Here is a 12,329-nt window from a genome sequence, read left to right as displayed (position 1 = left end):
GCGGAATAGACTCGACGACAAGCGCGCTAATAGTGTGCGCACGTCACACATGCGACCCCCTCTCCGATAACAATAAACGGCCCGCGCAACCGACACTTTTTCGTGGTCGCATCGATTTTGCGCTACTCGTATACACACACACACTCGGTAGTTGCCAGCCGCAAATTCAACTAGTATAGCCTATTGAATTAATGTGTTTTCAAATTGATCTAAGCGTGGAATTTTGAAATCGCAGGAATTCTCATGAGAAAGCGTTCGAAGGCGTTCTAAGTACAGGTCTCGCGACGATTGCGCATGTTCTAATATTTGTCCAGATGTTTTCAAATGACCAGAACACAAAGGCGGCTTTGGCTTGTAGGTGTCAAGAAAATTGGAGCAATTAATCTGCACTTTGAAGCAGAAGCGACACGCTCAAGTAGATCTGGGCTTTTTCAGAGAAGCCGATCGATTTCGCAGTTGGTTCACACGATAAATTGACGACAGCTCGGCGAGGCGAGGTTGAGCATGAAAACGATAATTAAGTGCGCGCACGAATTGTAATAACCCAACCGTGTACCAGACTAATGTGATGGATTTACGATTGATTTCGCGGTTACACATTAGTCGTCTGCGTATGGCTATCAAAACGTGTTGACAACTATTAATGATTATGGTTAATGACGCATAAATGAATAATTTACCTCCGGTTACTATACACTTCAGTCGCATATCGCCTCCTTCCACGTAGGGTCCAGCTACGGATTTGACGATTTGACCGGCTTCGTTCTCGATCCTCGGTAAATGCGGCGGAACTGAAAGCAGTACGATATGCAATTATTTTCTGTCTTGAATGCAATATCGAGTAATGCAAATAACAACACAAGTATTAAAATTCAATCTCATATCATGCGATCGTGATGAAAGCTTTTTGAAAAGCTTGCTAGTAGGAGCAAACAAGAAATATTCACAGGGGGTACCAGACACAATACAACGTCTTATAACCGGAAGACATGAAATTTGACTGTGAAAAATCCCGCGGATTTTTGTTGCGCTTGCTTGCCATCATTTTTACTAGCTACTGAGTTTTAATACTGCTCCGAACATCGATTAACGCTGTACTTCTGGATGGTCGCTGTTCACAATGGACAGTGTTGCCTCCTAACGATGCCATTTTTGCGAGTACGCGCCGTCAACGAGGTCAATGTGAGCGTCAAAGAAGTGGAAAAACAACACTTGTATGCCGTGTCCTTTCGGCCGAGCGCTCGTTTTAACCTCGTTTCGTTTCTTTGCTCGAGCCACTCGAGAAAGAGAGCGAAGGCAGACTAGCTAGGATTCTTGCATCACTTGTTCGTGAGATCTCCTTTGCTTTTGCTTTGGCCTCTCTTTCCACAATATACATGGCAGGAGACAAGCTGGCTGGCATTCCGTCGCAGAACCCTCTAATGGATCGAACGAAACGCATACGTTGGACACGCTAGCTAATGGCATCGTTATAGACGATCGCATAAAATCTTACATCGCGCTAATTTGCCAAGATTTATTTTTCTAGCTTTTACGAGATCAAACTGATTCATCCATGACTTTTTTTAATGTGACAATGGCTGCTATTGATACTTACTGATGACGGTTAGATGTACCCAGGAATTTCTCGTAGGATTTTTCATAAAGTCGACACGACACCTGTACTCCCCCTCGTCGCTTTCTACTACGTTGTTGATGTTGAGTGTCGCTGGCTCTGACTTCGGTTGAAAAAATGCTCGTTGATTCAGATAGTCCGACATCCACTGTTGCGCTTTCGATGGGTGCTTATTTCGTATGTCGTAGCTGTAACAAATCATTTCGATGCTTTAAATATTGTATTGCATTGCAAAGGTTTCGAAGCTCACGAGTACGCTACATCTGGATCGAAAAAATGACTGTTTTATTGCGCGTTTAGAGAATCGCAACGAAATACTGTCGCGGTAAGCGATACAAAAAGTTAATAACGCAACGAAACTGCGAGTCGGTTGGTATTTGCTTATCAAAGCATAACTGATAAGCTGTTTCATGAATGCATCGAGGGTCTGAGCTCCAGTTGTGGATAGCCATTCAGAAATCTCGCGAGTCGTCCAAGAATGGCTTGTATAGAGATATGGATCTGTATAGAGAGCGAGCCGTCAATCATTAATCAGCGCGTGGATGCACAATGTGTACAATGAGTGACTCCATCGATGAAAAAGTATAATTATAGAGCCGATGAGTGCGCTGCCACGTAGAAAGCTCGAGATCCTAGCGAAACAACATTCATCGCGTGCCATTTGAAGTCGAACAATCAATCTGTAGCCGCAAATTGAATGGGAATGCTAGCTCGACGGGTGGCACTTACAAAGAGGGAATCCGGAGCAGTATTGAGCACTATATAGTCACAGGATCGCCATCTGTCAAAGGGCTGCGTTTTTCAATTAACCTTCGGCTCTTTTTTCCAGGTCGATTCCGCAGAATCGCCAGCAGAGAGGACTTTTCGCAATTTCCTCGTGCCAAGAATTTCGTTTGCCTTGTGCGACGTTCTCCCTCTCGAGAGAGAAGACGGAGGGGGGAGGGGCGTTAAAGAACAGCTAGCAGCTTTAAGGATCTCCCAGGGTGGCCCGTATGTGCGAGTGAGGCGATTTGCATATTCATTAAACGACCGCTCCCTCGAGGCGCGGGCCGACTTCCGCTGTGGGCCACGACGTCAAAGACACCAGCGAAGCGGCAGCAGCAACGGCAGCAGCTGCGGGTTCGTGTGCACGCGTTCTCCCGCGCGTTCGTTCGGTGAGGTGACGCGCGAGTCGAATTTAAGCTACCTGTCGACAGGATGTAAGAAGTGCGCCAAGAACGAGGAGCACGTCTGCGCGCGACGAGCGAAACTCAGCGACCAATTTGTATTCGCTTTGGCCACACGGTTCTTTTTTCAGTGAACCAAACTGTGCACTTCTCGTGGCAAGCGGTGTGATTAAAAATTGCGGCGAATTGGGGCTGCAAACCTTTGGCCCGGCAGTGAAAGGGCGAATTGGACCAAGTTGCGCTGTTTGCTCGCGCAGATCGACCAGTCGGCTGGATGGACAATCGAAAATTGGCGGCTCTTGGCTCGAGGCTGCGCATGCATTTGTAGCTCGCGCGCGCATCAGTCGGAGAGTGAAGCGGCGGTCCAGCTGCTGCTCTCAGCGAAGAAACGGAAATGCAAAGTTGAAGTAGCGCAAGATTGGCCAGGGCAAATGGAAATGGCGCGAGATAGGCGCACACAGACACACGTGGGCACGCATCGCGAGACTGGGGGCTCGTCGAAATTATGCATTTTCTTGTCAGGCCGCGGCTAGATAAGAGCCGACTGAATATTAATGGCTCGCGTAATAGTTTGTAAACTAGGTCCGTCCGTGGCGCACGAGCTCGATATACACACGCGCCCGGCGTCGTTCTCTTTCGGGGCTATCTCTGCCAGACTGCTGTTGCGTTGTCGTTTTTTGCTGTTATCTCCGACTCGCAGTCGCAACTGCCGCTGCAGGCGACTATTGTTGTCACTTATTCAGCAACGAAAGCATTTCTGTCCGAGATGACGAGAACAACGTTCGTGGATGGATGGAAGTAAGCTTTCGCCAAGCGTAAACCACTCACGCTTGCATAATAGATCGTCGGATAATGCAACGCTTCTCCTCGGGAGCAACTTCACTTTGCTACCTATCATTAAGTCTGCACTTAGCTGCGATCGCAGCTGCTCATCTCCTCGCGACCTCGCGACATTGCCATAAGATAATAAGAAGCTCCGCGCCAGTGACGCGTCTGCGAGTATCGAGCTTCGGACTTCCATTCCAAATGCCACGTCTAATTACTTAGACTAGTCAGATGTGCTCGCTTCTGCTATAATTCGCTTATATTTAGATCTGCGTTGGGAATCTATTGGTCTGAACGTGGCGGAGGCCAAAGCCGCGCTTTTAATTGAAATTAAAATTTGATTTATATCGCAATGCGCCCAATGCGCCGCACGCATTAGCCGCAGTAATACCGAGACGTCAGTTTCGTCGCGGAGGTGTCAAGCTCATTATGGCATTATGAATTTATTATGAATTTTGGACGGAGGGTCGTCGCGTCGCAAAACTTTTAATTGCGAAAGCGTGCGGGGGCTAAAGTTAATTAATCGAGAAAGTGCCTGATCGATTCTCCAGCCGAGAATTCAGGTGTGATATATACAGGCTTCCTGTATATATCACGCCTCGCGATCTCGCGTTCTCGCGTTCTATGCGAGCTGCTCGCGCAATTAAGGCAGAGGCTGAAGCCTTACTCTCTCGCTCGCTTCTTCATCTCGTGCACTTAATAATCGGGAAATTTATCGCAGCAACCGGTTTTTGATTCTCGACCACATAACGAGTGGCCTCCCGCTTGCTCCCGAAAACTGATAAAGATCGTCTTAACTCATGCTCCGTACCGCGCCTGCATTTATGACCTTGTGGCTCGACGCAGCGCCCATTCAATAGCCTGGCAGCTGACATTTTCGAGAAGCTCAAAGAAAATGCAACATCTCGCGGAATCTTTGTAGTGCAACTTAGTTGGAAAAAATGCTCGAGTTACCGAGAATGCTCTGAAAAATGGATGTCTGACCGAGCGTCGATCCCACTACTTGAATTACTTTGGCACGAGCGATCGAATAGGCGAACCTCTAGTGGGCCCGATAAAGCCAAAATATCTTTCTCGTTTTTATACGTTGCTCATCGACAGTTTTCTTCGCATATAATGCGCAGCCTCGAGCACGCAGCTTCGATAGTTCCACGTCACTGCATCTTTTTTTCTTCTTCAGTTGCGTCTTTTTATTCGGAGGTTCATTAAAGACGCGCCTACTGTAAATTTTCCAGCGTGATTACGACGTCTCCGCCACGCTAAGGCGGCATTGTATAGGTGAAACAGCCTTGGCTTTTGTCGGTCTGGCGAACAAGCCTCAGTCGGAATAGTAATAATTACCGGAGTCGTGAAGCTGCACCGCTGCGGCTAGCCCCTTGTGTTACGGCTACAGTGCTCGCCTGTGTGTTGTACTTGCCGCGGCGCGGGCAGTAAATGCTTATCACCTTGAGGCACGACGACGACGACGACGACGACGACTAGTAGGACGTCGTCGTTGCTGGCGGGAATGATAAAATACTCGCCACAACTCGTATATACGGCCGCGGTGTGCGTGTAAGTAAAGAGGTCGATATGGCCTCAAGTATTTCGTCGCGCGACCTTAAGACCATTTTACAACGTTCTACTGTCGCTCTCTCTCGCTCTTTCTCCCTTGCCCTCTCGCTTGATATATATATATATATATACTCGTTCAGGAAATGGGAGCTGTTTTGTTTGCGTTTTAAGCGACAGTTTGACGAAACACAAGCCCCGAATTATTTATATCTTATTACGAGGGTCGGACCGAGAAGATAAAGGAAGAAAATCAAAGTTCCTTGTTTGCTTCGGGCTCATAATAGAAAGAGAACGCGTGCGTAAATTCGATCTCAAGATAAATATGAGACAGAAATCACATCCTTCCTAAAACAACATCATCAACTCATAATTTCGAATATGATGTCAACAAGCCAGCTCTCCCTAGTTCGATCCATCACCTACCATTACAAGTCAAATAAAATCCATTGAGAGAGAGAGACTGGAAGACAGATAGGCGAGTGGGGATATTCGAGCGGAAAAAAAATTGTTGGGCCGTTGAATCTATGGGATCGATGGAATCGATGGGCGCAAGAGAATCAAGGATGAAAACAAGGGAAGAGGCAAGAGCATAACGATTGAAGCTGGCGACTATTCGATAAGAGCTATTAGTCTGATTAGCAAACTACGACAGATCGAGACAAGATCGAAGAGGATAGTGACGGAACTCGGTTGAGAGCGCGCACTTGCCTGCAATCAGACGCGGGAATCCCAAGGACAATCTCGCGTTCTCGTAATTAACTGGAAAGTCACTCGACTGTTGCACAATTGGCCGGCACTGTCGTCGGCAAAACTGCAGCTTGCTACACTGCACTGCGACTCTTGATTTCTCAATGGGACAGCCGACTTATTCGGAACTCGGTCGAGCTCGCCTTGCACTGCATCTGCTCTCGGAAAGGACGCGAATCATAATTCAAAATTCATCCAGTAATTTTTCGTTCCTTGGCAACCTCCATTCGTCCGAATTCTGGATGTGATTTAACAAAGTAGGTATGTTCTGATTTCTGTCAATTTCATGCTCAAGCCAAATAGACGCGAATGTAAATTGGTGAAAGCGTTCGATTCCCGCGCAAGCCGCTTACACGTATTGAAGATTTGAATAATGTTGAAATGACACTGGAAGGCAGACTGGTAGCAGACAAGAGAAGATTGCGCCACGTCGATGAGCGCTTCGGCAGAAGAAAAGCGTGATGATTCTCGGCAGCCGCGTGGCCCCCACAGAAAGAGAGACGAACGTCGTCATTTCAAGCGGTAAATCCAATTGCGCTGCAAGCTGCGGTAGTTAGCTCTGCGAGACGGCTCCGACGTGCCGTGTACATAGCGACGGTCCCTTCGCGTCTCGCTCTAACAGCCTCACCCAAGACGTCGACCTGCAGCTCCTCCCTACTAAATATACCGGCTGTTTACCGAGAGAACTGCCGCCAAGCGAATTGAATTAGGAGCGTTTGCTTGGCCTAGGCTGACTAAAAGTTGCCGTGCATTGTGCAGCTTGATTGAGAAATGACACTTTGATGCGCCACCGGAGCCGTTCAGCGAGAACGAGAAAGCCCGCGAGCACTTGACTGCAGCTCTAAATTTAGCCATCTTTCAATATTCAGAACGTAATTTGCATGAAATAATGGCTGCTCGTTATAATGTTTTTGAGCGGCCACGCGCGTTATTATTTCAACGCAATCAATGCTCATTGCGCGTGCGCATGTTGTCAAATGAACGCTAAGCGCTTGGTTAAACGAAATGAAAGCCCACGAGCGCGAATAAGAAATAATATTTAATCATCAAACAACGCTGCTTGGCTCAACCTGATGCATTATTCGCTAAATGCTAACTCGTATGATTGTTCTGCGGCTGCGAGCGGGAGAGGAACAGGAAGCTTGCGTGTGAACCGAAACGCTGTTGATAAAAATCCTGTTAGGTAATCCGGCGCGGGCAAACGCAAACGCGCGCCAGACTGACACAAATGCAGATAGCAAAAGCATTGTCCTGTGTTTTCGGACGACCACAGCCTTAACCAGATATAATGTACTCGAATAGAGACGTATCCGCTGTGTGTGTGTGTAGACCCTGGCTACGTGCGCGAGCGCTCGGCTGAAACGAGCGACGACCAAATGAAGACACATCGCTTTCATTATGAGCTCCTCCCTGTCCCTTTCTCACTCTACCTGCGGGCAATGCTCTTTTCTTACCCGCCTGCCGTCTGTTCTGCTCTACTCGTGTTTTCACGTCAGTTAATGTCCCGCGACATGTCTTGCCTAGACACCTTGATGAAGCGCGCGCCTGGAAAATTAACGCTCAAGGCTCTGCCCGATCTTTCCAATATTTTCCAATACTTTCGAATATTTTCCAGGAGAGTTGGAAAAAAAGAAGAGTAACAAACAATTTATATAACCGCGCGCACCTGCAAAGTACACTCAATATGCAGATTTTTCCCATGAATTTCTAGATTCTCCGATGTAGCGCCTGTAGGAGCGATTTATTAAGGCGCGTAAAAATACAGTGAACCAGGCATTCATCTTGTTCGCGTCAGCTGCGCCGTCGACTCTACGGCTGCTACTGCTGCTGCTCCTGCTCCTGCTGTGGTTACACGCTGAAAAATTCTACCCCACCTTCGACGCCGACTGGGTATTACGTACAATCTACGTGTAAATTCGCTTGAGTACCTTCGAGTGTTTTTTAAGTTTTCCAGAGGGACTTGGAAAATTGTTCTCTTCGGGGACCTTCGTTTTACTCTACTATTCGATTGCTTCGCCCATTTAATCGACTTATTGGTCTTTTCCATGAGTGAAAATGAAGATTCTGATATTTTTTCCAATGTCTCTGATGTCTTTGTCTATTGGTTTCAAATCGCTACATCTTGAGATTGCGATTTCCAATTCAAATAAAATTTATAAAGTTCAAATGCTTCTTTAATTAGTTTAACTACACAGCTTCAATCTTATTGGATAATGGCGTCGTTGATTTTTATATTATGCGACACAGTTGCACTATTTTTTTCTAGTACGTAGGTTATAATGGTGAGCATGCCTTATTTACAAGATTTTGATAAAAAGACTTTATTATTTTTTTAATGAATGTGTGCGTGAAAAGAATAGTTAGTTGGGGAATGAAATGAATGCGAGAATAAAATGTTTAATTCACTTGGAATGGTTATCATACGAGATTTAATTAAACGTCGAATGGCCATGAATCCCATTGGAATGGTCGCCGCAAATCAACTGTCCAATTGTGAGTTTGCAGTAAGCCATTCATTAGCCAATGATTAATTGAAGTATTTGTTATATATAGTTTTGTGTACCATTGTTGCGGCGAAATGAAAGTTTGAGTTTTCTTGTAGAATGATCCGAGCATAAGTAATCGGATAGCATAAACATAAAATAAATGAATAAAAGCAGAGTGAGAGTTATCGAGGAAGAGAGTGAAAGGTTCAATAGGCACTTTTCAATTAGTTATTGAATAATAAATGAAGAGAGGGCGGGGCGGCGGCGTGCTATTGGTCGCGACAATGAGCGCGTTGATTTGCGGCGACGCTTGGACTTGGCCGCGTGAATGGAGCTTCGTTTCGCCAATTGATGACCACCTGTAATACGAGACAGTCGCGATATTGCTTTATTAATTTATCGACTGCTCTGGCTCGTGGCTCGATATCGCGGCTAATTTAATATGTCTCCTGGACCATTATTTTATCGAGCTTAAAATTTATACGGCTGCTAGGCCGGAAACACTAGCCGACGGCTCCATCCACACTGCTGAATAATAAAGTCTGTCGGGCGGCGATTTTCCCGACCAGCAAGCGCTTAATAATTTAATTTGACCGTGGTTAAATTATATTCGGCAAGTGTTTAACGGACATTGAAAAGTTGGGAAAATGCCAATTTTGAAAGTGCTGCTGCCGCTACTGTGCCCGAGCGAGTTGCGCCGTCGCTATAATGAGTTTTACTCGGCTAAATTTATTATATACGCGCACTCGCGTTGCCTTTAAACTATTATTTAGTTCTCGTTTTATCGTGTTTTTAATCGAGCTAAAGTTATGTCCAATTAAGTTTTACAATATAATTTATTGTGCAGAAGCCCATTGTGTTATTTACTCTGGTGTATATCGAATGAAATGGTAATACGATAGAATTCTGAAGCGACGATAAGGAATGTAGTAAGCCGCTATGCGAAGCTGCACAAGTGTTACGAGAGCAATATAGCAAAAGATCTGCCAAGCGTTTCAATATTTAACAAATCAACAGCGGAGTTTGCACAACGAAAGTGAAAGCGCACTCCTCGGTATTTTTGTAATATTCCGAGCTTACAGCTACGGAAGCGAGGTGCTTGTTTACGCGTATGTGCTTGGATAAACGCAGCGAGGCAAGCTAAGGGCAGGCTGCGTGCAAAACGGGCGCAAGCAAGCAAGCAAGCAAGCAAGCGAGCGAGCGAGCGAGCAAGCGAGCCAACCATACGCTCGGCTGAGTTTTTATTGTTTCAGTGCGGAACGATTTGCCGAGGTCATGTGCAGGGCAATCCTTTTAGCCGTAAGAAGAGTAAGGGCCAGGACAGGAGCAAAGCAAAACCGTCGCACAAATTCAAGAAAATAGCATGCACGAATAGCATGGCTGGAGACTGCTCGAACAACTCTGGCCACCGTGGCCTCGCTACACAAATTTCCGGTTGCCTTATCCGTGCACAAAAATTATGTCGAGCACGCGCTTAGCATAAGAAGCGTGCACCTGCTTGCTCTCTGTCTCTCTTTCGAGCGGTTTTTTCGAAAAACATTTTTGCTCTCCTCGCCGCAAAATTGTTTCGCGAGTCATCGAATTACCTCTACTAGCTGCAAGCAAGTGGATCAACTGGCGTTGAGCTTGCGAGTATCTTGCGAGGCACGTGATCTCTCGCTAAGTTTTCCGATAATGGCTTCTTGGCGTGCTCAATCTTGCGCCAGCTTATTTTTCATCCAACTGAATAATTTTGCCGCTCGTTGCAGCCTGCTACAATCAATTATCACGCGTACCATTCGAAACTTGCGTCTCGGCAACTATCAACGGTCTCATATACCGTTAATTATTGGTCCCTGTTTCGCGCTCTTACCTTCGTATTAATTAGCCTGCTTACAAGCTATTCTGCGAAAATGTTTCAATTGATAACTAGCGCTGAGCTTGCTATCACGCTAGGCTGCATTTTCCAATAGCGCTCTGCTTACTAGTCTTTTATGCAACACGTTGATTTTACCATTTACGCAGCGTGTTCTTATGAAGCGCCTAATGTCGCTTGGCCAGATTCTCGTGCTGCACTCTCAAAAAAGTGAACGAACGCGTAGTTGTCAGAGCACCGAGCACCGAAAGCCAAAAGGATAATAAGGGAAAATAAAATTACGAGGTGGTGCGAATGTGTCGAGTATAAAACGAATGTCCCAGTTGGAGGGTGAGCTCGAAGGAGCAGCTCGCGTGATGACAATGAACAGGCCGAGTTTACGCAATAGGCTATTACTCGGTGACACGAGCACCTCATTAGGTGGCGCGAGCGGCAAGGAGCCAATTGATTCAAGCCCTCTCGGAGATGGCTACTCTTATCGTTATCGTAGCTCTCGTTCGCGATCGGATAAATCGAAGAAGGGCCTTCGATCACGTCCTACTGGCCACTCGTGTGAAATACATGGCCGTTACTTACGGCCCGAGAGCCTTTCTCTCGGTCTCTCGCGAAAATCGTTATTGTTGCGGCCTCGTTCGACTTTGCTCTCTTTATTCCAGCGCAGCTGACCATTAATCCAGTCTGTAAGTGTAATGCGGCACGCGCTCAGATTCTTTCGTTCGATAGCGCGAGGGCTCGCGGTCAGCCTCGTTTCAGATTGATATTTTTTTGCTCCTGAAAAACTGTCTCGCGTGCGCTCGGCTCGCAACTCCTTCTCGCCCCCCAGGCCACCCCCCCCTCCCCCCTCAACCCCGCTCGCTTTCTTACTGCTCGTGCTTGCATCGAGCACGACGTCCTTTAAATTCTTCAATTACAAAATTTAAGACCGATCATGAATATTCAAGCTTTTAATTGGAATCTTTTATTTCAGCGCGCTGTTATCTTAATGGAATAATTTTTTTCCAGTCCAAGCTAAGCTCTTGGAACTGCTCTTTCGTGCAATGTATATATTCTCAGATGAAACAAGCGAGAGTGAAAAATGAGGTGACTTACCTGAAAATAGGATTGACGTCCTGTTTGTACCAGACGACGAGGATGTAGGAGTCGGTGCGATTGGGCGCCCGAACGTCGCAGGGCAAATGGGCGGTACCCCCAAGTACTGCCATCGCGAGTTGCGGTGGTCCTGCAACAGGAAACACTGATCGGATAGTCGCTACCTGAACCGAACGTAACACAGCTCTATTTCTTGCTACCAAGCTACTATCTACTACAGTAGGCATGCACTACGTGATACTATGCTTCTCGCGTCGTCAAATGAAAGAGTCAATCGAGCGCGAGCAATGAGTCCGAAAGTCGGGTTGGTCAGCGAGGGGCTGAGAGAGACGGATGAGTCTGCGAGACAAGGAAAAAAGAGAAGGCGACGACGGTACAGGAACGGGAAACGGAAGCGGACACGAATATGTCGGACCTCGTGTGACTCGGACCGGCCAAATTTACGAAGAGCCAAAGCTAGAGTTCTCGTCCGGTTCTCGTATTTTTCGTGACCGCTACGTACTTTTCCCTTTATTTTCGGTGCCCCTTTTTAAATCGTTCTCCGAGTCTCTCTCTCGGCCTTGTTCCCCATCATCCCGTCCATTATCAGATCTAACGACCAATCTAAAACTATTTTTTGAAACTGGCGCGCAGTCTGGACGTATTTGTGAGAAGGACGACGACGGTGGGCATTAGCGGCAACAGCGCGTCCTCCCTGTTTGCCGAGCAATTGAGCCGCTCGCTTTATAAACGAATAAAATAGGAGCTGCACTCCCTCAGTCTCTCTCTCGTGGAATACGTAAGTACGCGAGAGAAGCAACAGCCAGCCAGCCAGCCAGCCAGCCAGCACTCGGGCGAGCCTAGCTTGGCTCTCAGTAGAATTTCCCAAGAGCTTCTTCCGGCACGGCAGGCGCGCCGCTCAAAGGTGTCAGCGGCTTTGGCCTTTTTGCTTTCTCCTTTCCGTGGCCCGGAGAAACTGTAAATATCAGAAGCCACTTTCAGCAGGAGCGAAA

At 46.9% G+C, this 12,329-nt stretch overlaps 1 protein-coding gene across 4 annotated transcripts in view; it reads right to left on the bottom strand.

The window, feature by feature from the left end:
• The window catches only part of LOC131669120 (nephrin-like), a 132,115-nt gene that overhangs the window by 31,758 nt on the left and 88,028 nt on the right, over window positions 1–12,329 (bottom strand). For all 4 annotated transcript variants that reach the window (XM_058943764.1, XM_058943761.1, XM_058943762.1 and 1 more), the window contains exons 2-4: window positions 11,338–11,467; window positions 1,598–1,803; window positions 681–791 (exon numbers count right to left, since the gene is read on the bottom strand). In XM_058943764.1, coding sequence (XP_058799747.1) covers window positions 681–791; window positions 1,598–1,803; window positions 11,338–11,450 — 430 coding nt within the window. In that variant the 5' untranslated portion in view covers window positions 11,451–11,467. The remainder of the gene's footprint in view (window positions 1–680; window positions 792–1,597; window positions 1,804–11,337; window positions 11,468–12,329) is intronic.

The sequence above is a fragment of the Phymastichus coffea genome, unplaced genomic scaffold (genome assembly GCF_024137745.1).
Source record: "Phymastichus coffea isolate CEN01 unplaced genomic scaffold, Cenicafe_Pcof_1.1 PCOF00087, whole genome shotgun sequence".
NCBI lineage: Eukaryota > Metazoa > Arthropoda > Insecta > Hymenoptera > Eulophidae > Phymastichus > Phymastichus coffea.
This window is presented reverse-complemented; position numbering and strand designations above follow the sequence as displayed.